Below are 17132 nucleotides of genomic sequence, written 5' to 3' on the forward strand. Positions count from 1 at the left end.
AGTAACGAATATTGGGTTTTCTACGAATTGAAGTTACTTAATGCCGAAAGCCTTTAATATTTTGCCGAGAGAATATTTTATCGGTTTTTTTATTTTTGTATTTTTTACAAATATAATTTTTTTTCATTGAAAGACGTTTAAAAAACCACCAGAACCTTGATATTTTGTTGGCAATTCCAATAAAATCTTAAAAATATCAAGATTTGTCCCGAGGAAATTTTTAAAAAATTCACGATTTTTGGACTAGGAAATCATTATTATATTCTTTAAATAAACTGCAAATTTAGAGGGTGTTGAACATTTTTTTTTTTCTTTAAAAAACTCTGTACGACAAAACTAATTTTTTTTTGTCAATAATTGAGTGGAAAATTTTGCAGATTATGAAATTAGAGTTAAAAATTTAACTGTTTTTAAAAGTGCAACCATTTCTAAACTGATGTCTTTTTTTTGCTTTTTCAGAGTGAGATTATTCTTTATGCCCGTAAAACATTATCCGCCAACGCCGTACGTTAAGAAAGTTCCTACCTGGAAAATGCACCTGTTTACGACCATACAAGTTTTATGTCTGGTTGTACTGTGGGCTGTGAAATCCTCAAAGATATCGTTGGCGTTCCCCTTCTTTTTGGTAATGATGGTACCGATTCGTATGAAATTAGCAGCAATGTATAAGCCTCATGAAATTGCAGCGGTAAGTTAAGAAAATTGTGAAAGTTTTATAAAAAAATATTTCCTACATAGCTGTTTACACTGAAGTCATAAATGATAGGTATAAAGTAGACATTTATCGAAGAAATTGTCTTTGAATTTTAATATACTTATGAATATACAGACAATGAAACAAAAACTGGTAAAGGAGAGTTTTTGAAAATTCGTACCAAAAGGGTACGAAAAGCAGTTGAATGATGCTCAACAACTAAAATGGTACCATTTGGTATTTTTGTGACAGGATTGAGCTAAAAATTTGGTATGGGAGTCAAGGATGAAAAGTAGAGTAAGTTTACCAGTAGTCGGCACTTTTAGAATTTTGAATTTTTCAATCTTTCAACATTCTGAGTGAAATCTTTCAATTGCAGAAAAATAAAGTTTTTCAGATTCCAAATTTAGTTTACTTTTCGAAATAATAAACAACAATTGAATTTGTTTTTATTAAATTGACAAAATGTACAATTTTACCAAAATAGAAGTATTTTGCCAGTAGTCGGCATTATTATTGTATATTTATATTTGTAAATAATGCTGTATTACTAATTCACAGAATTTGAAATTAATTTCGTTTTTAAATAGTGTTTTATTTAATTATCATTCTAAACCAAATATATGTAGAAAATAAAGAATAGTATGGTTACCTTCAGTAACGTATGGATTTTCAATTAAAATAAATAAAAAAGCAAAAAATACCATTCTTATATTTGGAATTTGTGAATTGATCTTTTTCCTTTGGATATCCAACATTTTTTTCAAAAAATGCCACCGCTGTCTAAATCGTCAAATAGCTGATTTAAAAAACCTACTTAATTTAGAAAAGTTGGTCAAAAAGCACAAATAAAAGCAACTGCCGACTCAAAACTAGTTTTTTATTTGAGTAGTTATTAGATTATTTTTTAGTACTTTTCTCAAGTTTTGGTGAAATTGGTCAAATATGATATTTTTCTAGTAATCGACACCCCTGCCGACTACTGGCAAATCTCTTTTTTTTTCTGTTCCTAATGTCGGCATTAAATGATATAACAGAAAAATGCTTGACTTGTATTTTTTAAGTTATAAAATGATCTTCAGACTGTTATTTACTATTGTAAAATATTTCTGATTCCAAAAGTATTAAATTTAATGTACTTAAATTGATTATTAAGTTGACGCCACCACTATTTTTTCTTTACAAACAAGCACTTCGCACGCATTGGAAGACACTCACTGACGAAAACCGTTATTCTCTCGTAATAAATGATCGGAGCTCATTGTTATACCCTACAACACTATGTGTTGGGGGTATTATAGGTTTGATTGGGCCAAAAATTATGTAACACCACGAAATATTGATTTCCCACATAGGAAAGTATATATGGATCTTCCTATCTCGCCGAGCTGAGTCGATCTAGCTATGTATGTCCGTCTGTCCGTCTGTCCATGTTAATTTGTAATCACTCTACAGGTCGCAATTATGGCCCGATCTTCACGAAATTTAGAATGGAGGTGGGGCTAGGGTCAGAATAGAACCCTATTTCTTTTGGAGATGTTCGCCAAATGTTTAGGGGTTGAAATGGACCAAATACTGAAAAAATGTCGGATTTTGCAGTAGCTATACAGGTCGCAATTATAGACCAATCGACGCGGAATTTCGCATGTAGCTAGAGTTTAGGGCGGGGAAGAAGCCTACCAATTTGGGTGGTCATCGGATAAAATTTAGCGGGTAAAATAGACCATATCTTTTTTGTTGAAAAAATTCAAAATTTTTCATTAAACCGCGAATATTTTAAATCCCGGCGAAATCACAAAGCCATGACAAGGTTACTTCTGATCTTTACATTGAAGTTAAGATCCAAAAAATCGAATATATAGCAAAATATGTGCGATATATATGTCTATCAAAGAAGATATGCTTGAAAGATCTCATATATGTCGAGAACGGCTGAACTGATTTCGACAGTTCTCATTAATTCAGAATGGCCTCTTGGCAGGAAAGGAAAAACGTCTAAAATGCGCATACAAATATCTCTCTAAAGATGAAAATATTGATTTTGTAATATTTTCTCATATTTTTTCCATTTTGTCATATTTTTGGCATATTTTCATTTTGAATTAAACATTTGGTAATATTTCTACAGCTAACAAAACTAAGTAGTTAGGATATCAGGATATCATATACAGATCGCATTTATGGCCCGATTCTTACGAAATTTTGCATGGGGATAAGATGAGGGTCAGAATAGAAGCCTACTCTTTTTGGAGATGATCGCCATATATTTAGGGGTTGAAATGGACCAAAAAAACTGCAAAATTGTCAGCAGGTCGTAATTATCGCCCGATCCACACGCACATTTGAATGGGGGTTACCGGACATTGCAAAAGCCAAACAGTTTTGGATGACCATCCAAAAATATTCAATGTGCGAAATAGTTTGCCAAATTTTGTAGACAAAATACGAAAATGTCCATTCCAGTGACTCTTTGGAGAATTCACAAATACAGGAAAGACGCATTTCTGACTATTTTGTTAACTCTGATTTCGTGGAAGAATATAGTCAAATGTCTGTATCTCATATAGATGCGTTACAGTCAAAAACCAATAATAAATGTTAATCTTTTGCCACATCTGAGAGATTATAGGTCTTTGGGAAATATTGGTTCCAGATCTAGGAAGACCATTTAAGTGCAACATCTACCAATTAATTGGAAATGAGCAAATTAGTTTAAGTTGCTATTATTCGAAAATTAGAGAACGAAACCTGATGGTTTTCTTTTATTATTTGTTACAATATCTTGTGGAATTCTTTCGAGTAAGGTATTCAACGGTCAGCCCCGCTCGACTGTAGCCTTTGCTTACTTGTTTTTTTTTTTTTACAGAAAGAGAGCAGAGAACACTGTTGACGTTTTTTTGCAATTATTTCATTATTTGGTCAATTCTATTCTTAGTTATTTAAGATTAAATTTCAAAACTGCCGACTACTGGGACATGCCGAACTTAGGCGCACTTACCCTACATTTGATATATGAATGTGGTTTTGGAAATGTCTACTAATTGTGCGAACTGTACTAAGTGGTACTAAATTTGGAACTGTTTGGTTTGGGTGAACGGATGGAGCTGACATTTTGAAATTTTGTATTGGGGTCCCTGTTAGAAATAGGTTTGTGATAAGAAGGTGGATTTGAAACTGTGTTCTTTAAGTGTACGAAAATTACTAAATAGCACTTAATTTGGTACACTTTGGTATTGGCTGATCAGATAGTGTTTGAAATCTAAAATTTGGTATTAGGGTCGCTGTTCATGTGTAGCCTAGACAGATGGAGGTGGTTTTCGAAATGTGTGCTATTATTGTACGAAAGGTACTAAATAGTACTAAATTTGGTATTGGGTGAAGGAATTTCGATATTGAGGTCACTGTTGGTATGTAGGGTTTACATATGGAGACTTTGAAGTAGTTTTGGACAGAAAAATTGAATGTAGCTCCATTGTGCAATGGTTTTACTATTATCCTCTTCAGTAAACTTCAAAAAGAAAGCTGTAAAAGGTAAACATTTTCCTATTATTCTTTTCGGTCCAATACAAACTGTTGGAACGAATCTAAAATTTTAAGGTGGGTTTTTCGCTGACGAATTAGCGGGCAATTTCTAGTCTTAATATATTTCCACAAAATTTAAAGGAGGTGGTTTTATGATGAATATAAATCATCGCTCTAGAATGTATGACACACATACTTTCTTCTACACTAAACTCGGTCGTATGTGACAAAATCTCTCACAATGTGAGCTGACAAATAAATAGGATGAAGATATTTGTGGGGTTAAATTCTAATCTGAATCGATATCGACAGGGTTTGTGTAAAGGTATTTTTAATTTGTATCTGATATCTTGTTATCGGAAATAATTGTTACAGAGGGCATATTTCGTGTTTGGTCGACTTAAATATTAAATCGGACGAAACATATAGGCTATCTAGGCTGTAGCATGAGCCAAATTGTATCTTGTTTGGGCTAATATTACCCATTAGATGCATAATAATATTGAAATTCGACGTAGATATATATGGGGGCTATACATAAATTTCAACCGATTTTTGGTTTGGCATGGCATTTGTTGCTTTTGCTTATATAATACACTCGCCCCTTTCTTCTGCTGTTTTTCTCCACCAGGCTTTTGCGGTACATCAATACCTTTTTATACCCACCACCATAGTATGGAGGGTATATTAAATTTGTCATTCCGTTGTAACACCTCGAAATATAAATTTAGCGATGTCCCCCTCTGCCTTTCTGTCCGTCCGAAATGAAGTATGCTGATTTTATTTACATGTGTTTTACGTCTGCAGGACCTTTCGTATTGAAAATTGGGCAAGTAGGTCCACGTTTTGGTATAACCCCAGATTTAAAGTGTTCTGATTGTTTTAGTCACAATTTAAACCTAATTTCCCGGCATGAAGGCAAACTTTTTGCATAGAACTGTTTCTAAGGTCCATGTTTTGTAATAGTCACCATATAACTGTATCTCCCGATATTCAGTATTTTGATGAATTGTGTCACACTTTTAACCAGAATTGTTTCAAATTTGGTATTTAGGGTTCGTAATAGATACTACATACTATGACAGAAGATTGCTCATACAGGTCTACAACTTCGCATAGGCCCCATATAACGATATCTCATAAAAATTCGGTATTTTAAGAATTTTAGCTATATTTTTAACCAAAATATCTCAAATTTGGTATTTGTAGTCGAAATAGGCACCACTTTCGTATATTTTGATGATTTTAGTTATGTTTTTTCAACAGAACTATCACTCAGTGTTGGAAGTCGTAATAGCCGCCAGCTTTTCTCGCAATTTCATGTAGCCCCACATATCTGTAACACCTGATATTCGGAATTTTTAAAATTATAGTGGATTATTTTTAACATTTTTCATGTTCTTTCCAATTGATGGAGGGTACAAAAAGTTTGACCCGGCCGAACTTAACTGCTTTTCCACTCTTATTTTTAAAAGCAGGAGGGTTGACTTAATCGATTATGCCGAATTATTCGTTTCAGATTTAGTACAGTTCCCATATTCATTTCCCTCCAAATATATTTAATGATTCATCATGGCACATTTTTTAAAATAAAATAAATGTTCCGTCATGCAATCAAGAGCGACTGGAATAAACTCTGCCAAGTTTGGACCATATAGGTTTAGCTGTAGCAATAGTTTCGAAATATGTCTGATCCGTTTTAGAGGTTTTTGTTTGTTTGTTATTGTTGAAGATTCAATCAGTTGATTACTTAAGGGCGAAGATAAAGGACACTTGGTCGAAAACAAACTTTTAAAGTATCGGGTATTCTCAAGTCAATGAGAATTATGCTCTCTTTTCATAAAAAAATTGCAACTACCAGATCATACTTTGTTTAGATCATTGCTCTCTGTAATATGAGGTTAATCAAATGGGGGAATACTCCTATTTTAAGGGTCCCCATAATATACATTCTACAGCAATAGCATTCGATATGAGAGATCACATACGTGACAGAAATACCTATGTTAAATTTGGAGGATTACATAAGATATATTCGGAAATAAGTAACATAGACGATTTTTGCCAAATGACAGCCTGAAGTATCCAATTTATAAATCACCATATATTTATAGATTTAATACATTTACAGTTTTATTTGTTTGCTTGAATTCACATTAATCCCTTATTTTTTATTTCAGCTGGACGGAAGTGAAGCCCAGGCCGATGAAGATGAACCCGATTTCTATGAAGAGGCAACCATTCCAGCCTAGATATATTTTATTGTTAAAACTCCTCATAAATCCCTTCGACTAGAACTAGAAAAATGCACAAATTTTGTTGTTATTGTTGGTAATTTCGACAAACACTTTAAGAGAAAATAAAAGAAAACAAACAAAAGAAATTACAAAATAAATAATTTATTGTTAAATTCTCGAGAAAACTATTAGAATGAAACTCTACGAGTATGTGAAATACTGGTTGCAATTGCAACATGTTTTAGCCTAAATGTAATTAAGTACTTACATCTGTTAGCATGTACTAAATATAGATAAACAAATTTCAATTATTCACACAAAATACACTCACACACACACACTTAAATCTTTTTAAAACTGTAAAATTAGCACCCCTAAATTCAAAACAAAAGAAATAACTAAAATATTTTAATAAATCTTGTTATTACAAATGTAAACTTCAAAAGAAAAGTAAAAAAATAACTTAAAAAAATTAAACTTTGTGAGCTTTATTACTAAAAGTATTAAATCTATGTATGTAAAATTATAAGAAATAATTTTAATATCTTTAAAGCATAACGAGCAACCATTGTAAATTTACACATAAATACGTACTTACTGTAAATCGTTTATGTTTTGTATTTAGGTTTTTGTTTCCTCTATGTATAAATTCCTATTTATTTGTTATATATATGTAAAAAAAATAATAGTCGCAAACAATACTTAATAAAACAGATTAAATAAAATAAAAATACAAAATACGAAAACAATATCAAACACTTGAGACAGACAAAGAAATCGCCGTGCTCATTAAATGTTCAAATTTGCTGCTAAAGCCTTCTATGTGATTGTGTACTTAAATATCAGGTTGGGATACAATACAAAACAAAAACAAGACAACAAAATGAGAAACTATTTTAAGAAAAATATACATTCTTTACAGAGAGTAGTATATACATGAACAGAACATACTTAAATATTTACAATAGACATATATCTTAGCATAAGTATTGAATTTGCATGCAATATCAACGAATTGACAAATGTGTAACCCCTAGATAATTTCCAATACCAGCACTCGAATCTAAAATTGAATCTTGGTACCCAGTACAATAAGTTTTAGTTTCTCCTATTTCAATTATGTTTTTCTTCATATCTGTGAAGAGTAGAACTGCAGAGTCGACAGATGTTTAGTTAATTTTTTGTCAGAATAAAAATCCTAACAGGTATTTCGCACATCAAACGTTCCCCGGCGATTCTTTCAAAACAAACGATACAGCTCGGCAACTCACAGCCGAAGTACATCAAAGCAATCGTATTGTTTGCATATTTCTGGAAATGTTTGTGTTTTTATACCCTACACCACATAGTGGTAAGGGTATTATGTCTTTGTGCATTTGTTTGTAACATGGAGAAGGAAACGAGATAGACCCATAGTTACTTTTGAGAACCTTCATAGAATCACATTCTGAGTCGATTTATGCATGTCAGTCCGTCTGTCCATGTATTCTTGTGAACAAAATGCAGGTCGCATTTATTATCCGATTGAGATGAAATTTTCCAAACAATATTTTTTTGGCCCAAGGACGAACCCTATTGAAATTGGTGAGAATCGGATCAAATTTAGATATAGCTCCCATATATATCTTCATCCGATTTCGGGTTAAATGTGCACCAAATGTCCACTATCAGTCCAAATTACCTGAATTTTGGCACACCCAACCGAGTTCGGTCTAGAAGCAAGTATATCAAATTTGGAGAAAATCGGTTCAGATATAGCTATAGCTCCCATATATATCTTTCATCCGATTTGATCTTTAAGTCCCTCACATTCCTACTATGCACTCCACAACCATGATATTTGGTACCAGGTATTAGATGCAGCACAGAAATAGCTGTTTTAAATTTTATCGAAATCGGTTAAGATTTGGATATAGCTCCCATATATATCTTCATCCGATTTCGGGTTAATTGACCACCAAATGGCCAATATAAGTCCAAATGGCCCGAATTTTCGCACGTGTGACCGAGATTAGCCTTAAAGCAAATACAACAAATTTGGAAAATCGGTTCAGAAACAGCTATAGCTCTCATATATATGTTTTACCCGATTTGGTGTTTAAGCCTCTCACATTCGTAATATGCACTCCACAAGAATGATATTTGGTACCAGATATAAGATACAGCCCAGAAATAGCTGTTCGTAATTTTATCGAAATCGGTTCAGATTCGGATATAGCTCCCATATATATCTTCATCCGATGTCGGGTTAATTGTGCACCAAATGGCCGATATAAGTCCAATTGGACTGAATTTTAGTACATCGGACCACATTCTGCCAAGAAGCAAGTATATCAAATTTAGTGAAAATCGGTTCAGATATAGATATAGCAACCATATATATGTTTCATCCGATTTAGTGTTTTAGTCCCTTACATTCGTAATATTCACTCCACAACAGTGATATTTGGTTCCAGGTACTAGATGGAGCACAGGAATAGCTGTTTTAAATTTTATCGAAATCGGTTCAGATTTGGATAAAGCTCCCATATATATCTTCATCCGATTTCGGGTTGAATGTGCACTAAATGGTCAATATCAGCCCAAATCACCTGAATTTTCGTACATAAGACCGAATTCAGTCTAGAAGCTTATACGTAAAATTTGGAGAAACCCGGTTCAGAGATAGCTATAGTTCGTAAAATGAACGATAGAATTAGATAGATTTTGATTTTGTACCAAATACCTCATAGAGCTCTGAAATGCCCTGTATAAACTTTTTTACGAGAGCTCTACTAAATATGCATAGTGGTGTAGGGTATCATATAGTCGGCCCCGCCCGACTTTTGAGCTTTCCTTACTGGTTTTGTTTTGTTTTTTATACCCTACACCACAAGGTGGTCAGAGTATTATGTCTTTGTGCATTTGTTTGTAACAGGCAAAAGGAAACGAGATAGACCCATAGTTCCTTTTGATGATCTGCATAGAATCACATTCTGAGTCGATTTATGTATATCCGTCCGTCCGTCTGTCCATGTATTTTTGTAAACAAAGTACAGGTCGCATTTATTGCCCGATCCAGATGAAATTTTGCACAGATCATTTGTTTGGCCCAAGGACGAACACCATTGGAGATAATCGGTCAAAATTTAGATATAGCTCCCATATATATCTTCGTCCGATTTGCCTTTTATTGTGCACCGAACGTGTAATATCAGCCCGAATTGCATATACCCCCAAATTAGGCCTGAAAATAAGTATGCCAAATTTGATCGAAATCGGTTCAGATATAGCTATAGCTCCCAAATATATTGTTCATCCGATTTGTTATTTTTGTCCTCCGCAGCCGTAATATGCACTCTGCAACAAAAATATTTGGGGAAATATATCAAATATAGCTCAGAAATACATTTGCTAAATTTTATCGAGACCAGTTCAGATTTGGATATAGCTCCCATATATAACTTCATCCGATTTTCCTTTTATTGTGCACCAAACGTCTAATATTTGTCTAAATGGGATGGAATTTGGCACTTACGACCGAATTAAGTCTAGAAGCTAGTATGTCAAATTTGGTGAAGATCGGTTTAGATATAGCTATAGCTTCCATATATATTGTTCATCCGTTTGTTATATTTGTCACCCACAGCCGTAATATGCACTCCGTAACAACGATATTCATGGAAATATATCATATACAGCTCAGAAATATCTTTGTCAAAATTTATCGAGATCGGTTCAGATTTGGATATAGCTCCCGTATATATCTTTATCCGATTTCAAATTATTTGTGCACCAAATGGGCAATACAATTCCGAAATTAAAAGATACAAATGCTTCGGCATATTTAGTCCTTTGAACTTAAAATTATAATTATAGTCATAATGTGTATGATTAAATTCTCCCATAAAAACTTTTATCGCAAAATCGGCCCCGCCCGACTTTAATACTTTCTTTACTGGTTTTGTTTGAGTTTTGTTCGGGGTACAAAACAACTGACAAAATTTAAAGTTTGTGACTTCGAGTGAGCGGTACGTTATTAGTTTCGTTCGCTGCACAAAACTATGATTGTGTGCGTGGTGTGCTGAATTTCACGAGGGAGGTGTTTTGGCCATAGACAAATGAAAATATAGACAACGAAATGCTCTCACCGTTTATCTTCGAAAAAAATCGGATCAGCAGATGTCGTCCATATCGTTTCAGGGGTTTGAGTGGGAATTTTGAAGTCACTCAATTCAAAAATGTTAAAAATAACAAAAACTGTAGGATATTTGTCAGCTGAAAATTATTTCATAATAAAAGAAATGTGAAAAGTACGTGATGACATCGAAAAATATGGGAATATTCCAGTGAAATTCTTGAAAAACGATAAAATGTGTTTTCGAAGTCGAGTGGCTTGAACGCGTAAATCAGCATGTTGACTATGCAAAACATGATGAGAGCCACCTGGATAAAAAGACAAAACTAACTTTTCGTTGTCTATATTTTCATTTGTCTATGTTTTGGCTGGCCTTGCTTTAAAAATTGAGGTGAGCGCCTGAAAGTATGCTATAAATAATAAATAATTATGGATATGTAGTGAAAAGTAGCCCTGTAGCACATTAAGACCTGCCATTTTAAATCGATTCGATTTCTAAATTGATATTCAAATCCTTCTTGTTTACACTGCCCATATACATCTTCAACTGATTTCGTTTTTATTGTGCACCAAATGGCCAATATAAGTCCAAATGACCTAAATTTTGGCACATCCGACCGAATTCTGTCTAGAAGCAATCTGATTTGGTCTTTAAGCCCCTCACATTCGTAATATGCACTCGAAAACTATGATATTTTTTACGAGATATCTTATAGAGCTCGGAAATACCTGCCAATTTTTGTCGAGATCGGCTCGGAGTTGGATATAGCTCCCATATGTATCCTTAATCCGATGCCAGCTTTATTGGGCAAACAATGACTAATATCAGCCCAAATGAAGTGAATTTCGGGACGTACGTTACCATTTGGTGGAACTCGGCTCCTATATTTGGTGGAACTCGGCTCCGATGATTACAACAAGCAGACTGGCGGACATCGCTACAACGATTTAGAATTTAACGCTGATCAAGACGTGAGTATTTCGAGGAGTTACACACGGAATGACAAAGTTAATATACCATACATAGTATGGTGGAGGGTATAAAAACCAACCTCATGACTTCAGCTTTATCGCTTCACCCAATATTAAATTTATATTTAATCTTGAATGACATTTCAACTGAATTTTGTAATGTGTTGCATACTTTTAGGAACATTAAGTAAATACAAAAATCTTAGTGTTTTACTCAAAACGTGTTCTTTTACATGCAAAATTCTGTATAAACCGACATCTTACGGTGACAATTTTCTGCAATGAAATTAAGGCCAATTCCACTGAAAATTCGAGATGACAATCTTCTACCAGTATTATAGCAAAACAAGCCGCGATATTCTCTATTTTCATACTTGTCCTATCATACCAACTTGTTTCTTTTCAGGGTTCGACGAGGGTATCAATTTCTTGCTGGTTAGTGGATATGTATTTAAAGTGGATTCGACTGAAATAAATAGATATATATTTTTGAAAATTGCAAGAGGTGCCAAGATCTCACACTACACAAATATGTATTATTCGTGTAAATTATTAAATTTTACAGTAAATAATCCAACTATATTTTTTCTACTACCTCCTTAATCATTTTAAATTAAGTCTCACTAGTAGTCCTAAGTAATATGTATGGCTAACTGAAAAGCTTTTTTGATTGACTTATTATAGATAAACTGATCACAGTCATACGAGAAAAATTGCATACATATATTGTATAATATAGATACAATCTATACGTTATATTCATAAATGAATTATATTACAGGGTGAGATAAAAAACTGCAACAAAGTCAAAATTTTTAATTTTTTTTAATTTTATTGAATGAAAGAAAAAATATCGGAAATAGCATCAAATTTTAGAATAAGTTTAGATTTGTTCGAATTGGTCACCTTTGACACGAATAATGACCTTCAAACGGCCACGAAACCGTCACACGCTGCCCGAATGTTGCTCTGCGGTATTTTGGCGCATTCCCTGCAAAGCGCTTGCTTGAGGTGATCGACACTTTGGTATTTTTTAGTGCCAGGATTGGTATCCGGAGATTTTGGTGGCCATTGTGCGCTGGAAATGAAGCGAGGAACTCATTTTGTAACCATTCTTGGGTGGCGCGTGCTGAGTGCGATGGTGCTGAGTCCTGTTGGAATGTCCAAGTTCGGCCAAAAAGGTTGCGTGCCCAAGGCTTTAATACACCTTCCATTGATAATATTCGGCATATATTCTGATGCCACGGTCGATAAATACGAGCGGCGAGCGACCATCGGCTGTTGAGTTCTGGTGGCCAACCGAAGTTGCACATTTTCAGCTGACCTCTTTGGCAAGTAAACACGATCATTTTGTTGATTTACAAACTTACATCGGAAAAAAGCAAATTTGGCAGTTCACCACCTGAAGTTGGTTGCTATTTTTCATCTCACCCTGTATATTAAATGCATTATAGCGAACGTAGTTTTTTTTTGGGAAATATTTGTTTCAGATCAAGGAAGAATTTTCAATCGGAAGAACTTGAAATTTCGATCTATTTTTCAACGAAATTTACAGATTTCAAGAAGATAATGATCAATATAGATCCACGTTTTAGGTATATTTCGATTGTTTTACCACCTCGCCAAGGTATGGAGGGTATATAAAGTTTGTCATTCCGTTATGTATTCTTATGTATATATATTCTTGATCAGCATAAAAATTTATGTCAATTTAGCCATGCCCGTCCGTCTGTGGGAATCACTCTAGCTTTCGAACGTAATGAAGTTAGTCCGTAGAATTTTTGGTATCGAAAAAAGATTTAAGATGTTTTTTTATTGTTTTTGCTGTAAATTGTCAGTTTGTTTTCCCAGTATGCAGGGAACGTCCCTGCATAGAACTGTCTATATTGGTTTAAGATTTGGTATAGTCCCCATATAACAGCACCTCCAGATATTCGGTGAAATGCGTCACACTTTTCACCGGAACTGTTTTAAATTTGGTATTTACAGTTCCCCATAGGTACTTCCTTTTATAACAGAAAAAACACCTTTAAAGGTCCATATTTTCGTATAGCTCTATAGCCATATACAGGTAAGGCTCAATATTCGATACTTTGTTGATTTTAGCTACATTTTTCAATAGAATTATCTCAATTCGTACTATGCGCAACCCTTCTCTGGCAGATAATTGGCTGTAGAGGCTATCGTACAGCCCATTTAACTGTCATTCCCTCCATCATACTATGGAAAGTATATTAATTTCGTCAATCCGGTTGTAACTCCTCGAAATATTCATGTCAGACCCAACAAATTATATATATATCCTTGACCAGTATAAAATTCTAAGCAAATTAGCGCTATGCGTCTGTCTATTTATTTATTTATTTGTTCGTCTGCCTCTCTCTGTTGTTATCATGCTATATTTCGAACGAATTGATATAGAAGGCTAAAATTTTGCACACATGTGTTGTTTGCCAGTAAGCAGGTTAAGTTCGAAAATGGGTTATGTCGCTCCACATTTTCATATAGCCTCCATATAACGGTACCTCTCAATATTCGGTATATTGATGATTTCAGCGTAATTATAGACCGGAATTATTTTAAATGTCGTATTGGAAGATTTTAAGGGTATTGCAACATATGAGTTTTATATATCCATATTCATATAGCCCCTATATAACACTTCCTCCCAAAATTCGGTATTTTTATGGTATTAGATACATTATAGACCGGAATTGTTTTACATTTCGTATTTGAATGTCTTAATGGGTACTACAGCCCATGACAAAAATTTGCGTGTACAGGTCCACGTCTTCGTATAGCCGTTATATAATGATACCTCCCGACATTCGGTATTTTGATGATTTTAGAGACACTATTCACCGGAATTGTTTCAAATTTCGTATTTAGGGGTCCTAATGGGTACTACAGCCTATGACAAAAAGTTCGGTCCAGCCACAACACATGTCTTCAAGTGCTTAGATCTGGTATTTAAGCGTTATATAATATTTCTGTTATTACGAATTTCCAATACCAAATTTCAAAAAAAAAAAAAAAAATAAATAAATATACTTAATAAAACTTGGGTTAAATTGCTTTGAAAAATGAAGTTAAAGGTCTGACGTTATGCGGTATAGATAACACTGTGTAACACAGCAGATAATGAAAGTAGAGCAAAAAATACAGGACTCGTGTATCAGAGTTTTGAAATTTTACATCATGAGGATTATTTTGCTAGAAAATTTTAAGCCAGAGACGTGTCAACAAAGAGGTCCTATTTTAAATATGGTTAAAAACTCCCTTTAAACGGCATCACAAAAAGTCAAAATATTCCACAAGAAGACATCAGAAGCCCAGATCTTGCCTAAACGCAAGATATTAGTATTCGGGGACCTATACCCAAACATGGAATTATAAGGAAAGCTCTTTGCAAGGATATAGGAATAGAAAGTACCAATTTTCAATACATTCGGTTTAGAACTTTGACCAAAAACCCAAAACACCTTAAATCGATCGCTACCGTCCTATACAACAACTTGTACATATACGATCAATTTTTAATACCTAAAATTAAACAAACCTGAGAGACATCTGAGTAAACTTTTATCAATCTACTTCATTCCGATCGGAAGCTAGAATGATGTTCACAGACGAAGTAAAATCTTATGCTGAATTATACTTTACTAAAATGCTCATTTCGAGGAATTACAAAGGGAATGGCAAACTTAAAATACCCTCCATTGTATGATCGATGCTATAAAAATTAAACAAATATGAAAACAAAATCAATTTATACATCTGAGAATGTATTTTTTAATCCTGTATGACTGTTGACAATATGAAAAAAAGAATAAATAAAAGAATTGTGTTAAAAATCATTAAATACATGCAAACATGCAAACATACACACATGTATACATTTCTTAGAGAATTGTTATAAGTAGTTGTTTCACACAAAATTGTTTTTTTTTTTTCTATAATAAACTTTAATTTAATAATGACAATTAAGTTATTTAACTAAAGGATAAGTGAAAACTCTGTCAGTGATATTGAGTGTTAAACACTTTGAAGCTGTGCAATTCAGCTATACCTGACTATACATGTATTTGTGTGTGAATAACATAGAAATACACAATGAATTAACAATCATATGTACCAATAGATTTTATTGTGTTATTCTAAAAATACGTTGTTAAGATAAATACCTTTAGTACTAACGAACTTCTATTTAAGCATTTAAGTTTGGCTTTGAAGCTCTAATAAATTCTATTCTTAGATAACGTTGTGTTATTGTGTTTTAATTTTTGGGATAAAAAAAGCAGTAAGTAAAAGCCAAAAGTCGGGCGGGGCTCCCGTAATTTAATTTAATAATGTAATTTAATTTATATTGCCGATGGTCGCTCTCCGCTCGTATTAATCGACCGTGGCATCAGAATAAATTATTATCGCGAAAATATTCTGGATTGTGTTTTAAAGCCTTGGGCACGCAAACATTTTGGCCGCAGACCTTGGACTTTCCAACAAGACTCAACACCATCTCACTCAGCACGCGCCACCCAAGAATGGTTACAAAATGAAATTCCTGCTTTCATTTCCAACGCACAATCTCATCGCCGGGAATGGGCCAAAATTCCGCAGATCAACATTCGGGCAGCTTGTGACGGTTTCATTGGCCGTTTGAAGGCCATAATTCGTGCCAAAGGTGACCAATTGGAGCAAATCTAAACTTATTCTAAAATTTGATGCTATATCCGACATTTTTTGCTTTCATTTAATAAAATTAAAAAAAAAAATGTAAAAATTATGGCGTTTGACTTTGTTGCAGTTTTTTATCTCACCCTGTATATTATAAAAACGTAAGTCCTGAAATTCACTCCATTTGGGCTGATACTAACCATTATTTACACAATACACCTGAAAGTGGATTAAGGATATATGTGAGACCTATATCCAAATCTGAACCGATCTTTACAACATTTTAGACATTTTTTCTTGAGCTGTATCTGATATCTGGTACTTAAGATTGTTGTGTTGTTACACCTATAGCTATATCTTACCCGATTTTCACCAAATTTCATGTTCTTCCTTCTAGACTGAATCCGAAAGTCGGGTGTGCCAGAATTCAATCCATTAAGGCTGATATTAGCTATTATTTGCACACTAAACCTGAAATCGGATTAAGGATATATATGGAAGCTATATCTAAATCTGAACCAATCTCGATAAAATTTGAAAGATGTATTTTTGAGCTCCATAAGTTGTCTTATTTGCGACATACCATTAAGCCATAGCCATAACCGTTACGGTAGATACCAATTGGATTTTGATTTTCTGCCTCATTTTATATTTTCAGCCATATGGCTATGGAGGGTATATATCATTTGATAGGTCCAAAATGGGCCTCATTGAAATAGCGGTTTTAGACCCCAGATCTCTTGGGACCAAATCCATTTCAGGACATTTGGAGTCGATCTAGGGATGTCAGTCCGCCTGTCTGTCTGGCTGGTGCGCATAATAACGCTCGAGGGGAGTATCCGATTTGATCCAAATCGTAATATAATTGTCAAATTTAGATTGAATTCGGAAATGGGCAATATCGGCCCACTGCTTT

The 17132-nt window shown here is 33.9% G+C and overlaps 1 protein-coding gene across 6 annotated transcripts in view; it reads left to right on the forward strand.

Annotated features, from left to right (window-relative positions):
- LOC131800479 (anion exchange protein 3-like) overlaps positions 1 to 7164 on the forward strand; it is a 139067-nt gene extending 131903 nt beyond the window's left edge. For all 6 annotated transcript variants that reach the window (XM_059129741.1, XM_059129743.1, XM_059129742.1 and 3 more), the window contains 2 exons: positions 460 to 688; positions 6397 to 7164. In XM_059129741.1, the coding sequence (XP_058985724.1) occupies positions 460 to 688; positions 6397 to 6468 (301 nt within the window). In that variant the 3' untranslated portion in view covers positions 6469 to 7164. The remainder of the gene's footprint in view (positions 1 to 459; positions 689 to 6396) is intronic.
- Positions 7165 to 17132: the final 9968 nt, after the last annotated feature.

Source organism: Musca domestica, unplaced genomic scaffold (assembly GCF_030504385.1).
Source record: "Musca domestica strain aabys unplaced genomic scaffold, Musca_domestica.polishedcontigs.V.1.1 66, whole genome shotgun sequence".
Lineage (NCBI taxonomy): Eukaryota > Metazoa > Arthropoda > Insecta > Diptera > Muscidae > Musca > Musca domestica.